This window comes from Sus scrofa, chromosome 12 (assembly GCF_054392235.1).
Source record: "Sus scrofa isolate SSC_HxYL_T2T_F1_AM1 chromosome 12, Sscrofa_HxYL_maternal_Yorkshire_Landrace_v2.0, whole genome shotgun sequence".
NCBI classification, from domain to species: Eukaryota; Metazoa; Chordata; class Mammalia; order Artiodactyla; family Suidae; genus Sus; species Sus scrofa.
In genome coordinates, this window is record NC_139394.1 from 23,875,975 (window position 1) to 23,888,700 (window position 12,726).

General features: G+C 52.1%; 1 protein-coding gene across 1 annotated transcript in view; it reads right to left on the bottom strand.

Moving 5' to 3' along the window:
* The window catches only part of ARHGAP23 (Rho GTPase activating protein 23), a 62,074-nt gene that overhangs the window by 19,525 nt on the left and 29,823 nt on the right, over positions 1–12,726 (bottom strand). The window contains 4 exon segments of the mRNA XM_084984509.1: positions 462–551; positions 808–881; positions 4,510–4,588; positions 10,484–10,639. Of these exon segments, the coding sequence (XP_084840635.1) occupies positions 462–551; positions 808–881; positions 4,510–4,588; positions 10,484–10,639 (399 nt within the window).

Here is a 12,726-nt window from a genome sequence, read left to right on the forward strand (position 1 = left end):
ACAGCCCGGGGCTCAGCAGTCACGGGCAGTTCCCCACCTGCACACCCACACGGTGCTGGGAGCAGGAGATCCCAGGCTGAGGACCCACTGGAGGTGCCGAGGGTGTCTTGGGACTGGGAGAGAGCCCAGAGCCCCCCTCATTCCCCCTCCCTGCAGAATCAGAGGATAGCAGAGATTTGCTCCGGAAAATGCCACACAAGGGATCTGAGCCGGATGACAGGACAGGTTTCCGACAGACGAAGGGGGGCTGAGGCACTCTGGCCCCTGGAGGACCCTCAGAAACTCAGGACAGGTCTCTGCAGGGAGAGGAGCACTGGCCAGTATGGACGGAAGGGGTGGGGACAGAATGAGGGCGTGGCCAGAGGGGGTTGAGATGAACGGGACCTGGAGGAGCTGAGACTGTGCTGAGGAGACCCTGGGGGGCCCCCCTTCCCGGCACTTCACCCCGGGGCCCCACCCACCTTGTTTTTCTCCGAGTGGTCGGCAATCGTCTTCAGATGGCCCACGAGGAATTTGAGGGTCTCATAGTAGTGTCCTGGGAGATCCCGGATCTGGGCGGCAGGAGAAAGGGACAGGGGACCGGGCTGTGAGGGCTCCCGCCTCCCCACCCCGCTCCAGGGGGCTCCACTGCCGTATCTCAGGGGGTCTGGAATCCACTTTCTAACTGGCCCTGTGGTGGGCCCTGCGTGGAGAAGGGCTTTCCCGGGTCACAGAGGGAATGGGGGCATGGGGCTTGGGCTCCTGGGGGTCGGGGCTGCCCGCCCCGTCGAGTCTGCCTCTTGCCTGACAGCATCGCTCCCTCCTTACCAGTTTCCGCAGCGTCTTCATCCGCTCCCTCGAGTCTTCGATTCGATTGGCCTCGATGAAGTCGTTGTATTTGTCTAGAACACAGTGAGGGCTCTTTAGAGGGGTCTGCTTCCAGCTGAAGGCCCCGCTGGCTGAGGAGGCCCTGCTGGGAGGCCAGCGTTTTGCACCCAGGCTGCTCCACTTTGGGGGAGGAGGGCTCCGTGGCCTTGTGTTCACACCACCAAACCCATCACCACCGCTCTCAGGTGGCCCTGGCCCCAGCCTCCGGGACAAGGGCACCACAAGGTCAGAAGAGAAAAGGGAGGGGCCTCTCAACCTCCAGATACCCCTCCTCATCTGTGACACGGTTCCCTCAACTCCCTTCAGAAGAAATCCACAGGGAACTTTAAAAAAATGAGACATGGGACGTTTATCCTAAAATTGATCTGGATGACTGGATGCTCAAAGACAGCCAAGAATTTTTTTTTTTTAGGGCCACACCCATGGTGTAGGGAAGTTCCCAGGCTAGGGATGGAATCGGAGTTGTAGCTGCCGCCCTACGTCACAGCCCCAGCAATGTGGGATCTGAGCTGCATCTTCGATCTACACCACAGCTCAGGGTATCGCTGGATCCTTAACCCGTTGAGCGAGGCCAGGGATCGAACCCTCATCCTCAGGGACACTAGCTGGGTTGTTGCCACTGAGCCACGATAGGAACTCCAACCAAGAATATTTCTTAAAGGAAGAATGATGGGGGCAATTTGCCCTGTTAGATACTGCAACACACTAAAAAGATGGCACAGCTCAGGCAGTGTGGCCCTGACAGGGAAAGCCGATGAAGGGCCAGGGCAGAAAGGAGGGAGACAGATCTTCATAATGTGATAAGGGCAGCTCTTCGAGTCAGTGGGGGAGGAATGGAGGCGGTGATGATGTCCCCGGGACAATTAGCTGTCTTGTTGGGAAAATAAATTCAGTTGTGGCTCACATAATACACAAACAAATTTAACTGCATTACGGAGCCCCAAAGAAAAGCTATGAAAATATCAGGAAAAATAAGAAAATACTTTAATCATAAACTCTTCCTAAACATGAGATAACAGAATCCATTAAAGGCTAACAGCCTGATGACACATAAAATAACTGTTTTCTTTTTTCTTTCCTTTTTTTTTGGTCTTTTTAGGGCCACACCCAAGGGAGGTTCCCGGGCTAGCGGTCGAATTGGAGCTGCAGCCGTTGGCACTAGCCAAACCACAGCAATGCGGGGTCCAAGCCGTGTCTACGACCTACACCGAAGCTTTCGGCAAAGCCAGATCCTTAACCCACTGAGCAAGGCCAGGGGATAGAACCTGAGTCCTCATGGACACTAGCAGGATTCATTACCATATTTGCAAAAGGCTAACATCCACAATATACAAAGAGCCTGTCGCCTGCAAATCAATGTGAAAAAAAGACCAACGACCTAACAGCAAAACAGGCACACAGTCTGAACAAGAAATGAGAGAGGAAATAGTAAAGGCCAATAAACTAATGAAAAGATGGTTAATCTCCCCAGTGATGACAGAAATGACCCCGGCTCAGCAGGTTAAGAACCCAATACAGCATCCATGAGGATGCTGCTTCAATCCCTGGCTTTGCTCAGTGGGAAGGCAAGTGGGATCTGGCATTGCTGCAAGCAGTGGTGCAGGCCGGCAGCTCCAGCTCTGATTCAACCCCTAGCCTGGGAACTTTCATATGCCAAGGGTGCGGCCCTAAAAAAAGCAAAAAAAAAAGTTTTCCAGAACTTTGACCCAGTGATTTCACGTCTAGGAATCTACCTCGGGGCACCCGTCCAGGTGTGTAGGGACATATTCAAGGAAAGCCGTTGTAACATTTTTTTTTTTTTTAGGGACACACCCACGGCATATGGAAGTTCCCAGGCTAGGCCCCAAATTGGAGCTGCAGCTGCCAGCCTACACCACAGCCCAGCCACAGCAGCACTGGATCTGAGCTGTGTCTGTGACCTACACCACAGCCCATGGCAATGCCGGATCCTTAACCTACTGAGCAAGGACAGGGATTGAACCTGCAACCTCATGGTTCCTAGTCAGATTCCTTAACCACTGAGCCATGACGGGAACTCCCTACTTTTTTTTTTTTTTTTTTTTTTTTTTTTTAGGAGCTGCATCCTGGGCACATGGAGATTCCCAGGCTAGGGGTCGAATCAGAGCTACAGCTGCCGGCCCTCCACAGCCATAGCAGCAAGGGATCTGAGCCACGTCTGTGACCTACACCACAGCTCCCAGCAACACCAGATCCTTAACCCACTGAGCGAGGCCAGGGATCGAACCTGAGTCCTCATGGATACTAGTCGTTGTCTTTACCACTGAGCCACAATGGGAAGCCACTGCACCATGTTTTGAAATCGCAACAATATGAAGACAACCTGAAAATCCACAGGAGGGGAGTGATTAGACAAATGATAGTCTATTCAGACTATGAAACACTAGTGGGTTGATTTAAAAGAAGAATGAGGTAGGGCTCTTTGGAGGACGTGCATGAAAGTCAAAATTACCAGCCTCCTGTTAAGAACCACTCACCCAGTGTGCGGGAGCCGCTCACACGGGCTCCTGACAAAGGGTTGTGTTTCTCTTCCCAACTCACGTTGGTGACAGCAAATTAGGAGCTTGACATAAGCCAGGGTGGGGCATTTCTCCCATGGAAGCTGGAAAATGCTACGCATCACGGCTTTTTTCCCTTGAGAGGCACGTGTGAGACGTTTCCCAGCTTGTTTACCAGCTCGACATTGCACCCATCCAACCTCAAGCCCTGTGTACACATGTGTGTCCTTGTCATGTGCTTAAGAGGGTCTGCAAGGAAACACATCATACGATTCTTTTTTTTTTTTTGGCTGCGCCCACGGCACGTGGAAGTTCCCGGGCTGGGGGTCGAACCTGAGCCACAGCTGCAACCCAAGCCGCTGCAGTGACGACGCCAGACCCCTAACCTGTTGCACCACAGGGGAACTCCACAACGTACTATTACTAAGCAGCTCAGTGAATGGTCAAGAGCTGGGCTCTGGAGCCAGATGCTTGAGGCTGTATCCTGGCCCAGACACTTACAGCCTCTGCGACCTTGGGGAAGTCACTGGGCCTTTGTGCTTCAGACTCCTCCCTGAGGAAGTAATAGTACCTACCTCGTGGAGTTGTAGGAAGTAGTGCTGGACACACAGTAAATGCTCAGAGAGTGTTAAGCTAAGATCTGGGGACAGGGAATGGGAGAATGACAAGGACCTTTGCGTTTATTCTTATCTGTACTAAGTTTTTTACAAGCACGTGTTTCTTTTGCAGTAAAACAAAAACCTCCAGGAGTTCTCATCGTGGCTGAGCAGAAACGAATCTGACTAGCATCCATGATGAGGATGCAGGTTCGATCCCTGGCCTCACTCAGTGGGTTAAGGATCCAGTATTGCCGTGAGCTGTGGTATAGGTCGCAGATGCTGTTCAGATCCCGCGTTGCTGTGGCTGTGGTGTAGGCCAGCAGCTGCAGCTCCATTTTGACCCCTAGCCTGGGAACCTCCATATGCCGTGGGTGCGGCCCTAAAAAGCAAAAAAGTAAATAAGGAAAAATGAAATAAAACAAACCCCTCCAAAGGAACGCCAGCACACCCGGGGTAGAGGTGGTCAGGAGGCAGCACAGACAGGTATCCCCCCCTCCCCGCATCCTCCACGTCCAGCCCCTACTCACCATCGGTGAACAGCGGCTCAGGTAGTTTTCGGAAGAAGGACTTGAGCAGGCTGCTGATCACGTTGAGGTCTTGCCAGCGCTGGGGAGGGGATGAAGATGTCAGGCCACAGGCAGGACCTGCCCAGGCGCCCAGATCCACTCCCCACCCCCGGCCCTCAGGTTCAGAGCCAGCAAGGCCCCGCCCGGGTGTCCACACCTCCAAGTTGGTTCAGTCCTACAGCCCAGGCCCTCGCTGGGATCCACTCACACCAAGCTATGCCCAGACCAGGGATCTCTGGGCTAAGAACACTCATCAGGGGACAGCAGAACAGAGTCCCCAGCCAGGTCCTAGCCCCCCGATCCCCTGGCCCATCCAGAGAAAGAAGCAGGTATCTTGCCTGGTGCAGGCACTATGGGGGGCGGGGCAAAGTGAGCAAAACCCAGCCCCACACGAGCCTGCCCATTAGACCCCCACTGGGCCTGCTGGTGCCAATTCCTGCTTGCCAGTGCTCCCCGTCTAGGGAAGTCCTCCTCGGACTCCCCTCCTTATCCACCGCATGGCGCCTGTTCATGCCTGGCGCCTTCCTGCCTCAGGCCCTTTGCACTTACGAGTTCCCTCCACTGGACCTCCCATCCCCTGCCCTTCACAGGACTGGCTCCCCACCTCCAGCTTCTTCAGAGAGACCTTCCCTCATCTGACCCCTGACCGTGGCAGCTAAGGCGGCCGCCATCCCCACCTCCTGTCACCTGGATCACAGCCCTGACTGGTCTCTCCTTCCTCGACACCTACCACAATCGATCATCACCGTATGCATTCGTTTCCTCATTCCTGTCGATTTCCCTGGCGGAACTGTAAGCCACATGGGGGCAGGGATCCCGTCTGTCTTAGGCTGCACCGCGATCCTATCCCCTAGCAGCCCTATTAGCCCAGCACTTCAGTGGTCAAAATCATGAGTTCTCAGCCAGAGCCACTCTGCCTCCACCCACGTCTGGCAACGTCTGGAACCATTTCAGTTTTCACAGCTGGGGAGTGGGGGGTGCCACGGGCATCGAGTGGATAGAAGCCAGGGACGTCCGAAACTTCCTTCAGGGCACAGGACAGCCTCCCACAGCAAAGAATTATTCTGCCCAAAGTGTCAAGGTTGAGAAACTCTGGTCTAGGAATGAAGAGCCAGCTCATTGTCTTTTCTGTCCACCAGGGGGCACCATCAACCTTCACAGAGTCAAAGATGACAGCCTTGATAGGAAGGGCTCAGAACAACTCATGCCCAGAAAGCAGCATGATACACAAAGACACACACCTCAGAGATATATACACTCACTTCAGTGGGTCCACAGCTTAATGTCGGGCCATCCACAGGCTCAATAGGAGATAGGTTTACCCAGCACACAGCTCTTAATTTCCAGCACTCCTCACGACATGTCTCAACCCATGTCTAAAACAAAGCCACACACCCAATGCACGCCCCCACCGTGGTCCCCCCTCCCTGGCTGGGGCCCAGCTGATATGCACCCCCACCCCACCCAGTGCACTCCTGCCCACCTCCCTCCATCACCTCCTGGCCCTGATTCGTGGGCTTTTCTCATCTCCCAGCCGCCAAACCCAAGGCCTTGCCCTGCCCTTCTTGACCCATCCTCTGCTCTGTCCTATCTGCCCCCCAACCTGAGCCTCGCCTGGGCTCCCCTTTCCTCTGCCCCACTCAGAGCCTGGCCCCTGCAGTCTCCAGGGGCCCACCCTCTCCCCAAACAGCAGCTCCCTCCATCCTCTCACCTCTGTGCCCTAGAGTGACCCTAAGCCCACCCCCCAGTCCACCCTCCATCTAGAGCCTGATTATGCATCAGCCTCAGTTAACCCATGTGGGTGACTTACTGCCACCCAGAATCCAACAGGGCCGCTGCCTGACACGTCCTCCCCCTCCTGCCCTATTCCCCAGGGTCTGCCAGGGACAGATACCAGCTTGCAGCTCAACCTTTTGGCTCTTCCAGCCCCTTTGGCAGCCAAGTCCTAGAACTGCTCCCATCCTCCTTATCCGCTCCCCCCCACCCCCACCCCCGGCCGGTCCTCCTGACCCCTCCCACTTCCAATATGTTGGTAATTTCTTCCACCGAGGATGCCCTGCTCTGGGCCTCCCTGGTTCATACCCATTAGGCAAAAGCTAAAGCACTACTTTCTCAAACCCCACTCTCATTTATGCCTCCCCAGCTGAAGAACCATCAAAGGCTCCCTATTGTCCATTGGCTCAAGGTCAAAGGCTTTAATGAAGCCATCAAAAGCCCTCTGTCTCCTGCCCTGGGCCTCACCCTCCCCCAAGCTTAGGAGGTGGGTCCATTCTGACACCCAGACCTTTCTCTGGGATTCTGGAAAATGCCGGCACCCCCTGCCTGGACTGCCTTCCTTATTCATCCTTCAAAGATTCAAACATTTCAAGGTCACCGCTGCTCCAGCCCCCAGCAACCCCTCCTTCCTCATCACACAGCCTGGTCCTTGAGGAGAATCAGCCTTTTCTCTTGTCCGCTGTTTCACACGTACTTGTCTCCCAATCTTTTCCCAAGGGCAGGAAAACTGTCTTATGACTTCACATACAGCTTCAGAGTATGTGACTCAGGGGACTTCACTGCCTGGGCTCATGGTTTTCCAAAACATCTTTTCCAGCAGAGTCTTTTTTGTCAAGTAAAATCACATGTGAAAGCTCAACAGGAAAAAAATCGACGTAAAAAAGCAGACAGAGCAAAGCACGCAACACTAGGTTCAAACAAGGATGGGGGTGGGGGGTCCTGACCTGCCCCTGGCCTCCCACAGCCTCTCTGGGGAACCTCAGGATTCTGGGAAACACTGACCCTGCTGCAAAGTTTACGTATGTATGTACGTATGCAAGTGGGTATGTATTTTTCTTTTTAGGGCCGTACCTGCAGCATATGCAAGTTCCCAGGCTAGGGGTCCAATCAGAGCTGCAGCTGCCGGCCTACCCCACAGCCACAGCAACACGGGATCCGAGCCGTGTCTGCGACGCTTATCGCAGCTCATGGCAACACCAGATCCTTAACCCACTGAGCAAGGCCAGGGATGAAACCCACATCCTCATGGATACTAGTCGGGTTTGTTACCACTGAGCCACAATAGGAACTCTTGCAAACTTTTTTAAAAACGGAAATATTTATTTGGATATTTGCCCCAGCTTTATTTATTTTCTTAAAACCCCGGAGGCTGGGAAATCTAAGATCAAGGTGTTAGCACATTCGGTTTTTGGTGGGGCGCTCTCTTCCTGGTTTGCAGGCAACCCTGGTTCTTGCTGTGTCCTCACAAAGCAGAAGGAGGGAGGGAGCTCTCTGGGGCCTCCTCTTACAAGGGACACTAACCCTGTTGTATCAGGGCCCCGACGTTACGACTGCATTTAACCTTAATCACCTCCTACAAGGCCCTCTCCAAACACAGTCATCCTGGGAATTAGGGCTTCCCACGCATGAATTCTGGAAGGACGCAATTCAGTTCACAGCAAAAGAGAAAGGGGAGATGACTGACAGAGCAGAATTCTAGAGAAAATAGGGAAACATGGGTTGCAGACATGAACATCTCTCTCCATGAGAGCAGAAGAGCATGAGTTGCAATGAAAGTGCAGAATCAGGAGTTTCCGTTGTGGCTCAGCAGTTAACGAACCCAACTAGCATTCACAAGGATGTGAGTTCGATCCCTGGCCTTGCCCAGTGGGTTAAGGATCCGGCGTTGCCATGAGCTGTGGCGTAGGTCACAGACGCGGCTTGGATCCCAAGTTGCTGTGGCTCTGATGTAGGCCGGAGGCCACATCTCCTATTGGACCCCTAGCCTGGGAACCCCCATGTGCCGCAGGTGCAGCCCTAAAAAAGACAGAAAGACCAAAAAAAAAAAAAAAGTGCAGAAACATTCTTAGACAGGAAAGACAGTTTGGGAGTTTCCATTAGATGGCCTTGATCTTCCTTGGAATGCGGCATTCATGGCCTTGACCTCTTTGGTCTGCTGTATCCATTCTTCAGAGTTATTGATGGTATTCATATATCCTGCCCAGGATTTTTAGGCTTAATCAGTAGGAAAGATTGGATGGACAGTGCTTGCTCTACTTTAACTAGAGCTCCTCGAAGTAATTTTTTTCCTGACTTAAACACTTCTCTCTCTCTCTGTCTCTTTTATGGCCACACTTGCAGCATATGGAAGTTCCTGGGCCAGGGGTTGAATCAGAGCCGCAACTAAGGGATACGCCACAGCCACTGGAACACCGGATCAGAGCTGTAACTGCAACCTATGCCACAGCTTGCAGCAACGCTGGATTCTAAACTCACTGAGCAAGGCCAGGAACCAAACCCACATTCTCATAGAGATAACATTGGGTCCTTAACCCGATGAGCCAAGATGAGAACTCCTGGTGGTTTTTTTTTTTTGGTTTTTTTTTTTTTTTTTTTTTTTGTCTTTTTAGGGCTACACCCGCAGCATGGAAGTTCCCAGGCTAGGGCTCGAATCAGAGCTGCAGCTGCCAGCCTACACCACGGCCACAGCAACACCAGATTCGAGCAAGATCACAGCTCATGACAACGCTGATCCTTAACCCATTGAGCAAGGCCAGGGATCGAACCTGTGTCCTCATGGATTCCAGTCAGATTCATTACCGCTGAGCCACAACAGGAAGTCCCAGCCCCCTTTTAATAATTGGCTGCACTAGAGGCATATGGAAGTTCCCAGGCCAGAGACTGAATCTGAGCCACAGCTGCTCCCTATGCCACAGATGTGGCAGTGCCAGATCCTTTAACCCACTTTGCCAGGCTAAGGATCAAACCCACACCTCTGTAGCAATCAGTGCCACCGTAGTTGGATTCTTAATCCACTGCACAACAGCAGAAACACCAACACTTCTCTTTTTAATTGAGACATAGCTGATGTGTAGTATTATAAGTCTCAAGTGTACACCACAGTGATTCACAGCTGTGAAAGGTTATATTCCATTTATAGTCATTATAACCTGCTGCAAACTCTGAAGTGTGATTGTCAGATCCGTTCACGAGTTGGTCTGGTCTCATCTGATCGGCCCTTTCTCTTCCCGAGCTGCAGCCACTTCAGCAAACACTACATACTCCTCTTCTTCTAACCAGGAGTCTGCAAACCATGGCCAACAACTTGTTTTCCTGTGGCCCTTGAGCTAAGACTGGTTTTTACATTTTTAAAGGATTGTGAGGAAAAACAAGGACGAGGAGTTCCTGTGGTGGCTCAGTGGGTTAAGAACCCAACTAGTATCCATGAGGACATGGGTTCAACCCCTGGTCCCCACTCAATGGGTTAAGGATCTGGCGTTGCCGTGAACGGTGGTGTAGGCCGGCAGCTGCAGCTCCAATTCAGCCCCTAGCCTGGGAACCTCCATATGCCATGGGTGCAGCCTTAAAAAGAAAGAAAGAGAGAGAGAGAGACAGAAAGAAAGAAGGAAGGAAGGAAGGAAGGAAGGAAGGAAGGAAGGAAGGAAGGAAAAAGACAGACAGACAGACAGACAGGAAGGAGGGAAGGAAGAAAAAAAAGAACGGACAGAGGAAGGAAGGAAAGAAAAATGAGAAGGAAGAGAAGAAGGAGGAGGAGTGTTTGCAAAAGACCGCGTGGTAACCAAAGGCTGCAATACTTGCCACCTGGCCCTTTCCAGAGAAGGCGTGGTGACTGCTGGCAAAGCTCTGGGCCCCCGCCTTCCCTCAGGCTGTTCCCTCTGCCTGGAGTGCCCTTTCCTGGCTTTCACTGGCTTTTTGTGAACTTGACTCATCCTCGAGGCCCAAAACTCTGTCAGCCTCCAGCCTCTGCCTCCAGGCTCCCAGGCCATGAACGCATCCACCTGCTGGGCGGCAGCTGGGGCGATGCCCATCCTCGGGCTGGCCTTCAGAGGCAAGTCCTGTCTTGTCCACTGTGGTGCCCTGGTCCAGTGCTGGGCACATCACAGAGCACAATGACACAACAGACACACGCACCACAGTGGCCCCCCTTCCACAGACTCACCTCGTCCTGCAGGTTGATGTCACCGGGGCCACGGTTGAGCTGCTCCTGCAGGCTGGACACCACTGCATTATTGCCTGGCACTCGGTAAATGCCCGTGGACTCCAGCCCCCGTGCCTCCACGATACGACAGCACGCAGCCACGATCAGGGGGACACGCTGGGGACACAGCAAGGCTGGGGTGTTAGGGAGGGTAAGAACAGCTTTCTCGGGAGAAAATAATTTGCATGCGATATGACCAATAAGGGGTTAACAGCCAACATATACAAAGATCTCCTACAACCCAACATCAGAAATACAGACAACCCGATTGAAAAATGAGCGGAAGAAGTGAATAGACTTTTTCCCTAGGAGGAAACGCAGGTGGCCAACAGGCACATGGAGAGCTGCTCAATCACTAATCACCACGGCATACAAATCAAAACCATAACGAGCAAGTTCCCTTGTGGCACGGGGGTTAAGGATTTGCCTTGCTGCAGCTGTGGCGCAGGTTGCAACTGCAATGCAGGTCACAACTGCGGTGAGGGTTCAATCCCTGACGCAGGGAACTTCCACGTGTTGCCCGTGTGGCCAAAAAACAAACAAAAAAAACATAATGAGATACCACCTCACACCTGTCAGAATGGCTATCATCAAAAAGACCACAAAAAGCAAGTGTTGGCGAGGATGTGGACAAAACAGAACCCTCATACACTGCTGGTGGGAAGGTAAATTGGCACAGCCACTGTGGAAAACAGTATGGAGGTTTCTCAAAAAACTGAGGCTAGAGCTATCATCCGACCCAGCAATTCCACTCCTGTGTATGTATCTGAGAAAACCAGAAACACCAATTCAAAAAGATACATGTGCCCCAATGTTCATAGCAGCATTATTTATGGTTGCCAAGATATGGAAGCAAACTAAGCGCCCATTAACAGATGAATGGATAAAGATGTAGTGTATAGACAATGGAATAGTACTTGGTCATGAAAAAGAATAAAATTTCGCCATTTGTAGCAACATGGATGCACTTGGAGGGCATTATGCTAAGTGAAATAAGTCGGAGAAAGACAAATACTGTGTGATATCACTTACATGTGAAATCTAAAAAAATAAAACAAACTAGTTAATATAACAAAAAAAGAGTTCCTGTCGTGGCACAGGGGTTAATGAATCCGACTAAGAACCACGAGGTTGTGGGTTCGATCCCTGGCCTTGCTCAGTGGGTTAAGGATCTGGCGTTGCTGTGAGCTGTGGTGTAGGTTGCAGATGCTCTGGTGGCTCTGGCGCAGGCCGGTGGCTACAGCTCCGATTTGACCCCTAGCCTGGGAACCTCCATATGCCGTGGGAGTGGCCCTAGAAAAAGCAAAAAGGCAAAAAAAAAGAAAAAAGAAAAAAAAGAAACAGACTCACAGATCTAGAGAACAAACTAGCGGTTACCAGTGGGGAGAGGGAAGCGGGGAGGGGCAATACAGGTGGAGGGGAGTAAGGGGTATAAACTATTAGGTATAAAAGAAGCTATAAGAATATACTGGGGAGTTCCCATCGTGGCGCAGTGGTTAACGAATCCGACTAGGAACCATGACGTTGTGGGTTCGGTCCCTGCCCTTGCTCAGTGGGTTAACGATCTGGCGTTGCCGTGAGCTGTGGTGTAGGTTGCAGACGCGGCTCGGATCCCGAGTTGCTGTGGCTCTGGTGTAGGCTGGCAGCTACAGCTCCGATTGGACCCCTAGCCTGGGAACCTCCATATGCCGTGGGAGCGGCCCAAAGAAATAGCAATAAGACAAAAAAAAAAAAAAAAAAAGAATATACTGTACAGGAGTTTCCACTATGATGCAACGGAACTGGTGGCATAATGAAATTCACCAATTCCATTCTTTCCGGAGCCCTGAGATGCAGGTTCAATCCCCTGCCCAGCAGAGTGGGTTCAGAACCTGGCACTGCCGCAGCTGACAGCATAGGCTGCAACTGTGGCTCAGCTCTGATCCCTGGCCTGGGAACTACATATGCTAGGGAGGGCAGCCAAAAATACATTTATATATAGTACAACACAGGAAACAGACAATATTTTTTAAAGACTATGGAGTAGCATAACTTTTTTTTAATCTTTCTAGGGCCACATCTGTGGCATATGGAGGTTCCCAGGCTAGGGGTCCAATCGGAGCTATAGCTGCCGGCCTATAGCACAGGCACAGCAACACAGGATCTGAGCCGTGTCTGCGACCTACACCACAGCTCATGGCAGCGTGGGATCCCTGACCCACTGA